This window comes from Electrona antarctica (genome assembly GCF_951216825.1).
Source record: "Electrona antarctica genome assembly, chromosome: 9".
In the NCBI taxonomy this organism is placed as follows: domain Eukaryota; kingdom Metazoa; phylum Chordata; class Actinopteri; order Myctophiformes; family Myctophidae; genus Electrona; species Electrona antarctica.
In genome coordinates, this window is record NC_136790.1 from 40,895,704 (window position 1) to 40,911,196 (window position 15,493).

General features: G+C 41.3%; 3 protein-coding genes across 5 annotated transcripts in view; 2 read left to right on the forward strand and 1 right to left on the reverse strand.

Moving 5' to 3' along the window:
• Positions 1–2,621, forward strand: part of LOC306929817 (rho guanine nucleotide exchange factor 3-like) — a 33,445-nt gene extending 30,824 nt beyond the window's left edge. For both annotated transcript variants that reach the window (XM_079510533.1, XM_079510534.1), the window contains one exon: positions 66–2,621. In XM_079510533.1, coding sequence (XP_079366659.1) covers positions 66–976 — 911 coding nt within the window. In that variant the 3' untranslated portion in view covers positions 977–2,621. The remainder of the gene's footprint in view (positions 1–65) is intronic.
• Positions 1–15,493, reverse strand: part of cplane2 (ciliogenesis and planar polarity effector 2) — a 395,788-nt gene that overhangs the window by 377,863 nt on the left and 2,432 nt on the right. The window contains exons 3-5 of one of the 2 annotated variants that reach the window (XM_079509187.1): positions 14,954–15,078; positions 13,485–13,621; positions 12,865–13,110 (exon numbers count right to left, since the gene is read on the reverse strand). In XM_079509187.1, coding sequence (XP_079365313.1) covers positions 12,900–13,110; positions 13,485–13,621; positions 14,954–15,078 — 473 coding nt within the window. In that variant the 3' untranslated portion in view covers positions 12,865–12,899. Of the gene's footprint in view, positions 1–12,212; positions 13,111–13,484; positions 13,622–14,953; positions 15,079–15,493 lie in introns of those variants that run through there. The other variant, XM_079509188.1, reaches the window with a different exon arrangement.
• Positions 4,802–12,512, forward strand: LOC306928893 (rho guanine nucleotide exchange factor 19). The gene is made up of 12 exons (XM_079509186.1): positions 4,802–5,079; positions 5,172–5,306; positions 5,402–5,484; positions 6,493–6,803; positions 7,109–7,269; positions 8,220–8,372; positions 8,457–8,586; positions 9,555–9,629; positions 9,845–9,937; positions 10,722–10,861; positions 11,566–11,739; positions 12,100–12,512. The coding sequence occupies exons 1-12, from the start codon at positions 4,985–4,987 to the stop codon at positions 12,134–12,136; spliced, it is 1,587 nt and encodes a 528-aa protein (XP_079365312.1). The 5' UTR covers positions 4,802–4,984; the 3' UTR covers positions 12,137–12,512.

The window sequence follows — 15,493 nt, forward strand, 5'->3', positions numbered from 1 at the left end:
GACCAATTCCTGGTTTAAATGTGGTGCAACTAACTTCCCTCTCTGCTCTCCTGTCCTGTTTTCAGCGAAGAATTTCTTCCGGGTGTCGTATCATGGTGGAGGACAGCTTCAGTCTCTGTGTCTGCAGGCCAGTGACCTCTTCAACAAGCAGCAGTGGATGAACTGTATCCGGCAGGCCCAGCAGGAAGCTGCAGCCCTGCCGCTGGGCCTGGATGGACAGATAGGAGGGACGACTGGACAAACGGACGGAGTGATGGAGGCTGTAAGGGTGGTGTCTGGACCAGGTGTGATGACTGATTCAAGTCCTGGGCAAAACATTGAGACAGCGATTAATGAGAGTGAGACAGAATGCAGCACAGGTGGAGGGATAGACGGAGAGATGGATGGAAGGACAACTCAGGACACTGAATGCAGGTTGGGTAGAGAAATGGCCGGGGAAATGGAGAAAAGGATGGATGATGGAGTGATACATGGAAGTGTAACTGGGCATATTGAATGTAGGCTGGGTGGAATTACAGGGATAGGTGGAGAAGCGGATGGACAGATGATGGGAGAGATAGAACATAGCCTGGGTGGAGAGATGGAAGACAGGATGGGCAAAGTGTTAGAGGTGGGAGACCTGGGTGGAGGCAGAGAGAGTGCGCAGAGGTTGAATGGAGACATGGGGACGACCGTTGTGGGTTTGACTGGAGAAGGAGAAGATAGAGTGATAGAAGACGTTGGCGATAGTGAAAATGCACTTAAAGGAGGAGAGATGCGGACGGCGTCTGGTCTAGGCGGAGATGCAGAGGTGGGGTCAGGTGTAGCCAGGATGAGAACAGGAGAACTGATGTCAGAGGTGGCCAGAGGAGAGGAAGAGCTGACGATGACAGGAGGAGGAGAGAGAGGAGAAAGTGGTGAGGAGGCAGAGGCAGGAACAGAGGAGGTCAATATGGACACCGGCGACTTGGGGGAGGAGCTAAGTGTCCGCTGCTGACCCAAGGATAGCAGGTCGATACCAAGTGAAGTACTGTGATCCAGAGTCCTACTCCCAATGGGCCTCATTTACAAAGCTGTATTTCTACAAGATTTTAGTGTAGTTTCGCGTAGTAAGTAAAGTAAAGTAAAGACCCATGTGGGATTCACGAAAGGGTCTGTAAAGCCTTGATTTTTGTGGACCACGAATCCCACCTGTTTGTAAATCAAATGCACATTAATGTCTGAAAAACAAATTAACAGTGTTAAAAGCATTCCAACACAATGTCTTGACAGCTTTTAGTTTAGGTTTATTTTCTCAAATGAGCCACTCACACGATGGATCATTTGAACTTGAGAATGGATAAAGTTGTATTGCAAAAACGATGATGCTGGAATGCAGGTCACATGCTGCTACCTGATAGATTATGGATTATAGCTTTACATATATTGATCACTGAGGGGAAATTTTAAATATAAGTTATGGGAAAAGACACAGATTTCATGAATCCATTCTTAGCATCTTCATCAGATGGTAAGACTTGTAGGATATTGCTCTTATGTCATCAACGATTGTTCGTCTGTAGTCTCCTGCAGCATGATAGGCTAATCAATTTGCCAATTAAGTTATGGTCGCAGAAACGACAAGCATGCTGAGGGACATAATAATTATGTTCAGTTCAACTAAAGAATGCCTAAAAAGGCTTGAATTTGACTCTTGTCATAAAACCCAGTTATGTATCATCACTTGAAGAACAATCAATAAATAACAGAGGTATTTCCTTTTAAATATGTTTTGACAAATATTGGGCATATAAACATTTTATTTGAGGTAATTGGCACTATTGGAATTGATTTAGCATGAAGAATAAGGCATTTTAATAACAGCTATGCATCTTATCTCCCACATATGAGTGCCCAACAGCAGACATGAGTTTGTGTGTAGTGTGCACTGTGTACCTAATGAACAAATCATAGTAGGAATAATAATGATGAAACGGACTATGCTCTTGGAAAGACTTGTATTGTCACCGTAGTATATCTGAATGTATGCACGCTTTGTGAATGAGGTCCAATGTTAAGCACAGCATTCTGTGGTCCCATGTTTCTAAATCTGTGGTTCTCAAACAAATTAATTTCAAGAACCACCATAACTCTGTGTACAAATGGAACCAAATTGATCCGTAATTAGAATACAATAACAACTTGTAATTGCTCAAGACAGATTCTTTTTATAATCATTTCTTTTTAGATTGTTCAATGGAACATTTAGACAAGACTACAACAAACTCAGACCTGCATACAAGACAATGCACATACAAATTATGTCAACATAATCAGACACATGGGTTCCCAGATTGCAACTCTTGCCATGCGGGATGCACTCGTGTCTAGACTCATGTCTACATCAGGGATTTAACTGGGGACCATTCCTTTACAAGGTCACTCTGATTGCTAATCCCCTTCCTAAAGTCTTACCTGTCCTAGAGCACAGCTGTAAAGAGTTCCAGGTTCAGAATGACAACACTGAGAGAGAATGGATGGTCAGATCATGGTATGCCACCTCCTCAACAGGAAGAGCCATTCGTAGTTTTTACTTGCCATTTATATCTGGTTGTTTATAATTATATGTGCCACACTGAATCTCATCTGGTTTCTGTTGTGTTTATAAAGAATATAAAACAGTAAGGACTGACCATGTCTATGTCATAGCGGTGGCAATCTAATTGCGGTGGTGATGATGATGATGAAGGCTACAGTGCCACGTATGTATCTAAAGAGGAATTTCACCCACAATGCATCTGAAGTGTACTGTCTCTGTGAGATCTATATGTAATCAACTTTCTAAACCACATTTTGTTTACCGCTCACAAGCAAATCTTGTATCGCAGAACCTCAACCTCTTGCTTGTATGTTTATTTTTAAGCATTTCTTTATTTTGTGTATATTTGGTGTCATTTGTTTTGACCAAGAATGTCTCTTGAATGAAACACTTTGTGTATTTGTATTTTAAACGCTGTTAAACAACGTTTTCACATTGTATTAACTGTATTTATAGATTGTTTTGTCAGGGACATGTACAGTATGTATTCATATGTTGGTTTAAAATGTCTTTTTCACTGTAGTTAACATTAAACCCCCATATGTGTTGAAACAGTCGTCTAAGGTTGATCTCTAAGCTAATACGTGTACTGACTTAAAATCTATGTATGCCTGATGCCTGTCTTTTGCATACAGTTGGAGGCCATCGATATTGTCCTTTTCTTTTTGCTGAGGTTTGCGTGATCTGCGCAAAAGGACAGTTAACCCATTTTGGGCGGGAACCCCTTTTGGTGTTTTAAACATTGTTATAATTTAGCTATTGAAAAATAGCAGATCTACAAGCTCATAGCGCGCCACCGAGTGGCACGCTACGAGCTTGTAGGTCTGCTATTTTTGAAAGATCGTGAAAATATTTATTTCAGAAAACTGGAGGATTTAGAAGGATTTTTTTTAAATTTTGAGGTCAGGCCTAAATGGGTCAAATGATAAGGGACAATATCGGTGGCACCCAACTGTATATCTGGAGAACCTGAACCAACCAATGTGTGTAATCCTGAGTGAGGACCCAAGTTAGTAGTGCAAGTGTCAGGGTGAGGTTGGTCGTAACCAGCATGCTCTAAAGTTGTTGGCATTGAACTTAGCTCGAGGTGTCTGCCCATGCCCAAAAATGTCCGATTATGGAGATGAGATGACTGACGTCATTGATGACTAATTTGTACTGTAGGCTTACTGTTGACGTGTCCTTGATGTGCTGCTGTTCTAGGTTTTGAAGCTGATGACTGATTATAATTCCTCAAACTAAATCATTCCAAAAACAGCCATTCCGTGACCGGGAATCGAACCTGTGCCGCGGCAATTAGAGCATGACCGCAGCAATAATAATAATAATAATACATTTTATTTATAACGCACTTTACATTTGAAACAAATCTCAAAGTGCTACAACAAGAAGAAGAATAAGAAAAATAATCTTAAAATAATGCATGATTAAATAAAATGACTAAAAAAGCACATTTCATGGTATACTGCTAAAAGGATTAAAAGCACACCGGGCAACTAATGGTCCAGCTGGCCAAATGCCTTGTTAAAAAGAAATGTCTTAAGTCCCCTTTTAAAAGCGTCCACGGATTGTGGTGCTCTCAGGTGGTCGGGGAGGGCATTCCACAGCCGAGGAGCAGCTGAACAGAAGGCCCGGTCCCCCATGGTGCGGAGTTTTGTTTTGGTGGTTTTGAGTGTGTTAGAATTTCCAGAGCGGAGGGAGCGGGTGGAGGCTGGGGGTTCAATGAGTTCCTTCAGATAGGAAGGGGCGTTGCTGTGGGCGTTGCAGCATGACCATATGTTCCATTTAAATGTCTACATTTTAGTAAAACATTGGATGCTCTGAGCCAATAGGATATAGGATTTACTTCATAAACATAAACGATAGTTTTGACATGTAAAATGAGGGGTATCTGGACTGAGCGTCAATTTACATGATATCATTAATATCAATCCATTGTTATACAGCAATAGAGAGTATCATTTTTCCACCTGGACATGCCCCCCTCCCCCCCCCCCCCCTCCCCTCATCTAGACTGAGTGGCAAAATATTGAGCAGAATGGAGCATTGGAGTTTGGAAGAGCTGGTTGGAAATCACTCAATGTTTAAAACTTGTTTGTTTCTAAATCGCACATAATGCAGGAGGCAGCGGGACGTTGCGTTATTGAGCTGAAATGTTGGTGAGTTTAACACTGTTTAATTCAGCAGATCAGATCAGATGTTTGAATATATGGGCTGTCAAGGCCAGAAAGAAGTTTTTGCCATTCAGTAGGCGTTCCCACATACCGGGTACGATGATGTCATGCGCATCACACCTGCAGCTAGTTTTGGTGATTGCAGTCTGAGAACAGCTGTTATCTCGCAATCCCTCCAAGACTAGCTATTTCAACTTTCTAGGGCAAAATAAAAAGTTTACAGTAGGAGCAGACAGAGATTATTCACGTTAAGATGGCTCACCTTAATTGTAAAGATGGATTGATCACCAAAACACCTCATGACTCCATGCAAGATGGTCACAGTGTGCAGATGCAAGATGTTTTTGGGTATGGATGAACCTGGTGCAATAATCTCCAAAATACACATCTTAAAGTTTGCATTGGACAATTAATGGGATTACTTTTCACCCTATTTTCAGGAGTCCTGGAGCTATGGCGTCTGCCCTCAGGTCGGTGGGCAGATCCCTGCTGCACATGGATTCTGTGCCTGGACTGGATGAGAGGGAGACTGAAATATCTTCATCCACATTTAATGGGGAAGGAACCGAAGAAGGGTACAGAGTACAGACACAAGTTAGTAAGTTCCTGGCTTGGCAGGAGAAATGCTTGAATGAGTTGCTCATGTTGCCTTTCTGTTCCCACAACACAGGGCTGGAGATTCACCCGATGAAGAAGACCAAAGTGAGGAGGATGTGCCACCTGCATTATTTCAATCAAAGTACATTGACATGTGTAAGTTGGCTTAACCACCTATTTCATGGTTTGTCGTGGTATTAGCAAAAATAGCAGATGTACAAGCTCATTTGTTGCCTTGTGAGATCTGCAATTTTTGCAAATATTTTAAAACGTTCAGCCTACAGTATGACATGCCAAAAATATGCCAAGTCGTTTGTTGTCTCCACCAGGCCGAAGGCATGGGGAGAGAGTATGTTTTGCACTCCGTCCGTGTGTGTGTGTGTCCTTCCGTCCGTCCTTCTGTCCGTCCGTTATCAGCTAATCTCCGGCACCGTTGGCCCGATCAATGCCAAACTTTGCACACACACTCCCTGGATGCCAACGATGAACCTCTGCCCCACATTTTCCAGAACGGCCTGTTATAGCGCCACCATGAGGCAGCTTTTCACATTGTTTACCTAAAACTGCACCGATCTGCGTGATACGTTGCATGCACACTCCCTAGAGGCCAAGGACAAACCTTTGACCTGCATTTTCTGCATCTGCCTTTTATAGCGCCACCAGGAGGCCGACTTTTGTAAAACACATTTTTTGATATTACTCCTCCAGATTCTGTCCAAAAATCTCACAAATCGTTACACAGTATCTCTATGGTCATGTGCTCAAGTCGGATCTGTCCGATATTTCATATTCCATCCTAATTGGCTATAATTGGCTTTCACAGTTTGCAAGATTGCCCCGTTTTGAACAAAAGCCTCAAATCATGAACGCAGCATGCAATTTACGTGAAATCTTTCACACATTTTCTTACTAGGCTGAGGAATATATCCCACCCTTTTCACATTGGCCTGTTATAGCGCCACCAACAGGTTGATTTTTGCAAAACACATTTTTGGAACAAACTGCTTAAACATGTTTATATTAATCCTAAACATTTTGCCAAACATCTCACACAGTCCTATCCTCCTGGTGGAGACCTGTGCCCAGAAGGGCACTTTTTCTAGTTTTGTAATGTTTCTGATGAGCCCACTGGTGGTGACCTTGTTTTCTGTCTGCCTTCTGCAGTCCCACTGTATCAAGACTATCTGCCATCTCTCAATGCTGCCCTCCAGCGGGCGAGGAAGGGTGCTCTCAATGACCTAGTGACCTGCCAGTTCCTACCGAGTCTGCAATCCCCTCTTAGCTCTCACAGCCCTACTACTGAGTTCTCCAGCCCTACTACTGAGTTCTCCAGCCCTACTACTTCATGTTCTTCCACACCATCACCTCAACCTGTCAGGGTGAACCCATCATGTACCCTGTGGCAAGACCTGCCCGAGGTGAAGGAGAGTGGTCTCCTCAACACGCTGACCACTAGAGAGTTGCGGCTTCAAGAGGTATGTAGTCGGCACCATCCGAGATTATTATAACTCGCATACCGGTATGTGTGTAGAGGCAAATGAAAACAAGTAGCCTAAATATGCCACATTATTATGTGACAACAATAATAAATAATACAAATGATAACATTAATAATGATACATGATTGATTAGGCCCCATTGATTCTATTTAAACTTCTGGAGCACTCTGCTGGAGCTGTTGCCCCTGCGACCCGACTCAGGATAAGCGGTTGAAGATGGATGGATGGTTACAGTAAGAATTCATAAAATGAATGACTTAAACCCCTCTTGTGATCTGAAGGCCAGGTTTGAGCTGATTGGATCCGAGGCGTCCTACTTGAGGAGTCTTGGGATAGCTGTCAATCATTTCTTTGCATCAAAGAAACTGAGAAAGAGCTTGTCGAAAAGAAAGCAGCACATTCTTTTCTCCAATCTCCGTCACGTGATGAAGGCCAGCGAGAGGTACAGTAACATTCATGTTAATGGAACTCAATGTACACTATTAGCCAGTCATGGACGATGTACTCACCCCAGGCAGTACTGGAGTCAAAGTATAGATACGCCTGGTCAAATATTACTCCACTGCTTAGTCAACGTTGCTCTTGTCAAATTAATTGTACTTGAATTAAAGTATTGGGAGTAATCGCTTTTAAAGATGCTTTACACATGCTTTTAGAAATGCTAAGTACAAATTACAAGGTACATTTTCTTTCTTTGTCAGCTGTATTGCAATTTAGACATTTTGACCTTGGGATGTGATGTGTTGTGAGCTTGTAGTTCAGCTATTTTCACTACATCAAATTTAAATGTGGAGTGACAGTCTCAAATTTCAAAGTGACCACTTCACCCATTTTCGACCAATGTTCATATAATTGGTCCTCACTATTAATGCTCATTATAATATGGTACGATTTCTATCTATTCACTCACTGGCTCAGAGGAGGGCTGTGGATAATTCAGAAACCTGCCTACCAGTGACATCGATGGGGAATCAAAGCTAAGAGAAACTGCAGGCTTTCTATTCCTGGAACGTTGGCATGCTATAATAGAAGCCATTGTTCTCGCATTAATAAACTAAAACATGAAATATTGAATTAAATTACCAAACCTGTCACTGGTAGGTGGGTCTCTGAACTGTCCACAGCCCCTGAGACACAATGAATAGACAAATATAATGAGCATTTGAGGTGAACCAATTATATGAAGATAGGTTGAAAATGGGTGAAGTGGTCCTTTTTAAAATAGTTAATTCATAAGTAAACAAAACACTCAAAATGTACAATTAAAAGAAAGTAAATAAATAATAATAATAAAAACATTAAGTAAAAAAATGTTTTGTTCCTCTCAGCCATTGATATTAATGGAATTGTATTAGAAGAATGCATAATGAGTGACTACTCTGGTGTCTGCAGTTTTCTCATGGAACTGGAAACTCTACTTGGAGCGAATGTGTTGATATCTCATGTCGAAGACATTGTCCTCAACCATTGCTCAACATTCCAGGCTCACTACGTGCCTTATGTGACCAACATGCAATACCAAGAGGCCCTTGTCTGCAGGCTGCTGTAAGTCTGTACTGTACTGTGTATATAGCATATCTCAAACAAATGTGTTCCAAGCCATTCATGTTTATTTTGATATGTTTCAAGGGAAAATAACAGACGTTTTCTGCGCGCAATGAAGAAACTTGAGGGTGACCCTGTGTGTCAGAGACGGGGTCTGAAGTCCTTTCTCATCCTACCGTTCCAGAGAATCACTCGCCTTAAGCTCATCATGCAGGTACAAAACTTCTGATGGCATTTAGAAGCTGTGAAGATTTGCCTCTATTGCATTACATTTGTCACAATGCAAAGAAATATCTGCAAATAGTTTTGACTTGTACTGTCTGTACTACTCGTACTGTGTCAAGTTTCCCCAAGTACAGTACAACACTTGTTTGTGGGTATTTCATAGTTTAGTATCTTCTTCTTTAGTATCACTGACCATACATTATCCCAATAACGTAAAATATTTGACAGTTTCAAAATGCATGTTCATGATCAGTAGTTACACATCCTCATGCAACGTGGTTGTTGCACTGACAACATTTTTCCTCTAATCTTTGGAGTTATGAAGTATCGGATAATATTCTTCCAAGAGAATTCTCTCCATATTCTAGACTGAGCCTTATATTGTACCAGTCCTCATCGGTAATTTGTAGCTTAAATTATGTTTCCCACTTCTCCTTAATATACAGTAGTAGTAGTAGTCATTTATTTACTTGCCTTCAGGCCTTGCTAAAGAGCTGAGATTACTCTGCACTTTTTGTTTTCATAAGCATCAACCAAATCCTAATAAAATCAATCATTTTTTATCCATTTTTAATCTCTCACCTGAAAGTATAGAAAAAACTCCCCAAATCACATTTTGCCCTTACATTTTCAAACATCTGCGTCTTTTCAATTTATAGTTATATAGTTTATAATTTCCAAACAATAGTATATCTATCCTCAGTCAATCGGAAATCCAAACAAAGAACTGACCATCTCTAAATGACCTCCATGGTTGACTCTGCATGCCATCCCCTTGTAGATGTTCCTTATTAACGGGGCAAAAAAGATGGCGAGTAATTTCCAAAATATCCTTTGATTTATTTCCAGATTCTTATGTTACTGTGAATAACATCATATATGGACTTGTGGAAAGGCTGCATTGTTTCAAAAGTCAACTAAACGCCTGTTGGATTCGTTTTCCCCCTGTCATTTCAGAACATCCTAAAACTGACCAAGCCAGACTGTGGTGCCATCTCATCTCTGCAACAGTCCATAGAGGCCATTCATCAGGTAAATGTCAGTAAACATCAGCGGATCTAATCAGTTGAAATGACATGACTTGCACTTCACCTTATCTTCATACAGCTGGTCCTCACAAATGCTCATTATTATGAAAAACAATTTCTGTCTACAAGCTCTTGTGTCCACAGAATTTTGGGGGGGGGGGGGACCATCATGTAAATCCATTTACATGTGGTGTAATCCATTTATATTTTTATACCCAGATAGTGGACAAGTGCAATAAGGGAGTCCAGAGGATGCAAGAGATTGAGCAGCTGGTGCAACTGGAGCTGCGACTGGACTTTGGCACTGTTAAGGTCTCAAATCTGTTATCTTCTTGGCACTGCAAATCTGTTCAAGTCACTGGTGACTTGACATGTAACAGGTTTTACATCACAGCTGTAGACACTAGTAGGGGTGCAACAGACAACCGTAATGGAACGAATCAATGATACAAAAAAATAAATGATGATAATGGCTAATCTATACAAGCTCACAACACATTGTGTCGTGGGGCTATGGGCTATTGCTATGGGATATTTTCACAATTTCAGCACAGCACTAGCCTGGGTTCCAGCCTGATCTGAAATGTCACTTCGCAAATCAAGTGACATTTCAGATCCGCGGAACGCAGAAAATCAGGCTGGAACCCAGGCTAGCACAGCACTGTTGTGCGACACAGTACAAAAAGGTGATTTAGTTGATTATTTTAAAATAAAATGTTTGATATACTGTGTTGATTGCTTCAATATAAGCTTGATTATTTCATCAAAGGTAATTGATGCAATCTATAAAGAAGATAATTGAGTTGCAGCCCTATACACCTGTGTAATTCATAATAGACTGAACAGATGTTGTAAATGAAATGTCTTCCTAGATGTCTTTTTACCTTCAGCTGTGTGTGTGTGTGTGTGTGTGTGTGTGTGTGTGTGTGTGTGTGTGTGTGTGTGTGTGTGTGTGTGTGTGTGTGTGTGTGTGTGTGTGTGTGTGTGTGTGTGTGTGTGTGTGTGTGTGTGTGTGTGTGTGTGTGTGTGTGTGTGTGTGTGTGTGTGTGTGTGTGTCCTTTTCAGTTTATAATATCCCATGTCCCTCTCCATCCAGAAAGTACCTCTGATTGTAAGTGGACGTTTCCTGGTGCACGAGGGTGCCTTGAGACAGCTGACACTGGACGAAAGACCAAGTTCCTTCACAGATGTCTACCTTCACCTGTTCAACGACCTCCTGGTCATCTCTTTGAAAAAGTATTTCACAAACTCAAATCAAATCGCCACCACCATAGCCTCGCTTGTATGTCCAAATCGGTTGGCAGGAAATGGAAAAAAGAACCTGTATTATGCTGGATCCAATGTAGTTATTTAGTCACAAGTGCTTGTTAACTGTGCAACTGTTCATTGGGTCAATATTTATAAAACCCTCAGACATGACCACTTTCAACAAATTCAAAAAAATAGCTGATCTACAAGTAAACAGAAAATTACTTTTCAGGCTGGGATACCAATTTTATCCAGTCAGGAAAGACAACTCACACAGGATACAGAATAAACTAGTGTAATTGTTAGTGATGACACAAAGAAACGAACATACATAATTGGAAGTGGAACAGTATCAAATTGAAGCTGATAAATGGGTACTCCCGTGGGAAAAACTATCCGTTTATTTAAGAGCTGCAGAGACGGGGAGGCCTCTGTTACTGAACAAACACTCTGCTATCAGAATAGTGCTTTAACTTTTTACCAAAACAACTTGTTTTAACCACAAAATATCATTTACCCATACCTTATTAAAAAATGGCAGATATAAAGGCTCACAGCGAGCTTGTACATACTTTTTGAAAAATCTTTAAAGTATGAGAACTACTGATTTAGACTGCCCGACGGTGACAATATCCAAATGGTATTGTGTAAATATGTTGTGCGGTGATGCCACTCTCCTCTGCCACCATCAGGGACCAGCATTTCGTTGTGGTGGATCATGCTGCGTTTCCAACACATGTGCATGTCAAGCAGCTGCAACCCAACGCTCTGGGACCTCTGGGTCTACCATCAGACTCCTTTCTGTTGCATCTATCTCAGAATTGCACCGGACAACCGACTGTCTTGATTCTCGCCACACACACAAGGTGAGAATTTGAATTGGCATCTGAATCATCCATTTTGTTTTACATTCACCACTTCAACCCTAGCATTATTATTCTTCACCAAACATTGCAGATCTGCAAGGCCACAATGTTGTGAGATAAGGGTTTAAGTGTTACCCCTGGTGTTCAAAATTTGTCAAATGTTTTAAAAAAAAATTCAGCGAAAATAGCAAAGCTCACAAGGTGTCATGATGCGTTGAGCTTGTAAATCGACTATTGTCAAACAAAGTATATACCGTAGTGACATATCTGTAACAGCCTGTGGTACATTAGAAAATATCTGTAATAAAGACCTATTCTATGTGCTGAATAAAATAATCTTATTATTTTCTTCTATATCAGGTCAGATAAAGAGGTGTGGATGAAGGTACTGATGTGAGGTGGGATAATTGAGACGGAATGCATCAGTTGGATGATGCATCAGTTGGATATACTTTTTGTTCTCTTGTACTTGTACTTGTTTTTATATCATATTAGATTAGAAGACATTTTGAAGACACTAACACAAACTTAATGTTCACTTTGTACCCTTTTTTATTTTTATTCTTCACTCTGTACCCTGAAATGCATAATCACTAGAATCAGTGCACTTTTCTCATGTTTTAGAACACATCTCCACATTTGCATGAACCCACAAATATGATCACGAGTGGATAACATCACAAATCTGATTATCGTCACCATTTGTATATAACAATAAGGGGAGAGGATGCAATCCATTTGTTTATTTATAAATGAATAAAGTTTTAACACTTGTTTGGCTTTCTTTGTTTTTTGAACGGTGCACACATCTCCTTTAAATAGCTGTGTCCGTCCCTGTGTCCATCTGTCCGTATGTGTGTCCGTTTATTACAAAACCCATTCAGTTTAAGAAATGTGCCTTATCTCTACCATCATGAAATTAAATGATTACTATATTTACCCAGGGTATCTGGGCTAAGCTCAAGAACTTGTTTCCAGCCAGGCCCTGCTCATAGAACATTTCATCGTAGTGGTTCAGTGCCTTGTTCAAGGGCACTTCAACGGTGGTAATTTTAACGTGTCGGACCGCTGATTCGAACTGGCGACCTTCCGGTATCAAGATCGCTCCGCAATCCGTTCGGCCACCGCTGTCATACGCCATCAATGGCATGATGGTCATTTCAAATGAGGGTCTCGGCAGGGTGTGTTTCTGACCTGGCTGCTATACAGTCCTGGTGCCACAGGTGTGCAGCCAAGCAGTTGAGGAGTGGAGCGACGTCATCAAGTCCGTCGCTGACTTCACCCCCGATTCTGTGCACCGGTATGTGCCACTCCTCCTGGAACCTGCACACCTCCCGCTCTGTCACATCGGTGTGCATGAACAGGTCAAATCTGAACATGATGTCAAGAAGATTTAACAATCTGCAATGCCTCTGCATGAACAGATAGTGACACAATGGTTGGGGTTAATGTGCAATTTGCCTGCTTGTACAGTACAGTAGTTTGTGTATAAAATGTATTGCATCTTTTGTAGTACAAAAGATGCAATACATTTGCACAGTGTACAACATTTGTACACTGCCCATGTTAAGGTGACAAGACTATTTTGTATTTGATATTCTATTCAGGGGACACGGATCAATATCTGCTGCAACTTTTTCTTTTTAAAATGGAAATTGAAATTAGGTTTCATATAATGTATAATATGCTATGTAACAATGTCAAGCTCACACACACAGTGGAAACGGAAGACCACTAAAGGATACTTGGTGCCAACCACCAGTTTCACTATGTTGTCGGACGGGCCAGACCACTTGGAGATCTGGGTTGAAAGGTCATCGAATGAGGTCCTGTCTGTGAAGGAGAACAGGAAGAGGACGGCATCCACTTGCTCCTTGCATGACTGAAAATATAAAACGCCCCAGTGGTGTAAAGTAAGTACATTTACTTACAACTACTGTACAATTTTGAGGTACCTTTTTTACTTTGCTCGAGTATTTCCAATTTTAAGAACTTTTACTTCTACTCCACTACATCTGAGGCAAATATTATACATTTATTCCTCTACAATTATTCAAAAACTTTAGTTACTAGCTACTTTGGATTATTGTTACAAAACATACATTGACCCCTTCATCCCTATACATTTTGGCCAGTCTACTATTTTCAAAAGATGTTTTAGATCTCAAAACTTGTGAAATGAGACATTCTGCCATTCTGCATAATGAGTCATATTTGGTATTTAAGTATATTTTGATACCAATACGATGAGTCATATTTGGTATTTAAGTATATTTTGATACCAATACCTTTGTACTTTTACTCAAGTCAATTTTTTTATTCTGAACTTTTACTTGTACCCGAGTACTTCTACATTGCAGTATCGAAGTTAAATGTGAGTAATTTTTCCACCACTGTAAAACGCCAAAGATAAGGGTATCTTCCCATCACAGTCAGAACTGCAGCCTCACTCCCAATCTTCCGCCGTAGTCTGAAAACCCACCTCTTCAGACTCCACCATGGCCCGTAGCACTTGCCCTAGCCTAGCCCCTTAGATAGCACATTATGTAGACTTAGATAGTATTTTAAACAGACTTATAGCTTGTTACGTAGACAGCTCTAGAATTGCACTTTATGTAGTCATAGCACTTTATAGTACACATGTATAATATATTATATAGTATAGTATGTATAGTTTACATAGATACTCCACTGTTACGTTCTTAGTCTACGCATGATTCATGATAACTACTTTTTATATATGTGATGTATGCCATGCTTTTGTTATTGCTTAATGTAAGTCGCTCTGGATTAAGAGCGTCTGCTAAATGCCTAAATTGTAAATTGGTATCGATGGACTACTACGGCTATTGTGTTTATATCCCCCCCCCAGACTTAACCACTTTTAACCTGATGTCCCTATTTTGCCAACCTTTAGGGGAAAAATCACACCCGTGTGAACTGAGTGGTGCAAATCCCCTCCCTCTCTCTCACATTAGCAGGCAACATGCAGCACTATCTCTCTCTCCGTTTCTGGCACAACAGTGCCACTTTTGGTACTCATTGGTACTGGTCACACACATAGTCACACACAAACACACATAGTTGAACACGGACATTGCTAGTTGAACACGGACATTGCTAGTTGAACACGGACATTGCTGTTCGGTGGAGTGGTTGCACCACTCAAAAAAATGGCTAATTAGCCGACTATCCTATTGTGTTTCATGCGTACCGGAAGCAAGTGGTCAAATCTACGCAAGGCGTTCTCGCCACAGTCCCACAGCTGCATGCGGAAGAAGAGCACTCTGCCGCTGTCTCTGAGCTTCACTGGCCAGTACACCACTGTCGTCTCAATACCTGCAAGTACAGAACATACACCACCGTCGTCTCAATACCTGCAAGTACAGCAAATACTGAGCTTCACTGGCCAGTACACCACTGTCGTCTCAACACCTGCAAGTACAGCATATACTGAGCTTCACTGGCCAGTACACCACCGTCGTCTCAATACCTGCAAGTACAGCAAATACTGAGCTTCACTGGCCAGTACACCACCGTCGTCTCAATACCTGCAAGTACAGCAAATACTGAGCTTCACTGGCCAGTACACCACCGTCGTCTCAATACCTGCAAGTACAGCAAATACTGAGCTTCACTGGCCAGTACACCACCGTCGTCTCAATACCTGCAAGTACAGCATATACTGAGCTTCACTGGCCAGTACACCACCGTCGTCTCAACACCTGCAAGTACAGCATATACTGAGCTTCAC

What these genes read in the sequence shown, in the direction of transcription:
- LOC306928893 (XM_079509186.1), top strand. Translation starts at nt 4,985, where the DNA reads ATGGCTCACCTTAATTGTAAAGATGGATTGATCACCAAAACACCTCAT. An exon ending in GAGAGTTGCGGCTTCAAGAG is followed by an intron (nt 6,804 to 7,108) that starts GTATGTAGTCGG and finishes TGTGATCTGAAG; the next exon opens with GCCAGGTTTGAGCTGATTGG. An exon ending in GCCTTAAGCTCATCATGCAG is followed by an intron (nt 8,587 to 9,554) that starts GTACAAAACTTC and finishes CTGTCATTTCAG; the next exon opens with AACATCCTAAAACTGACCAA.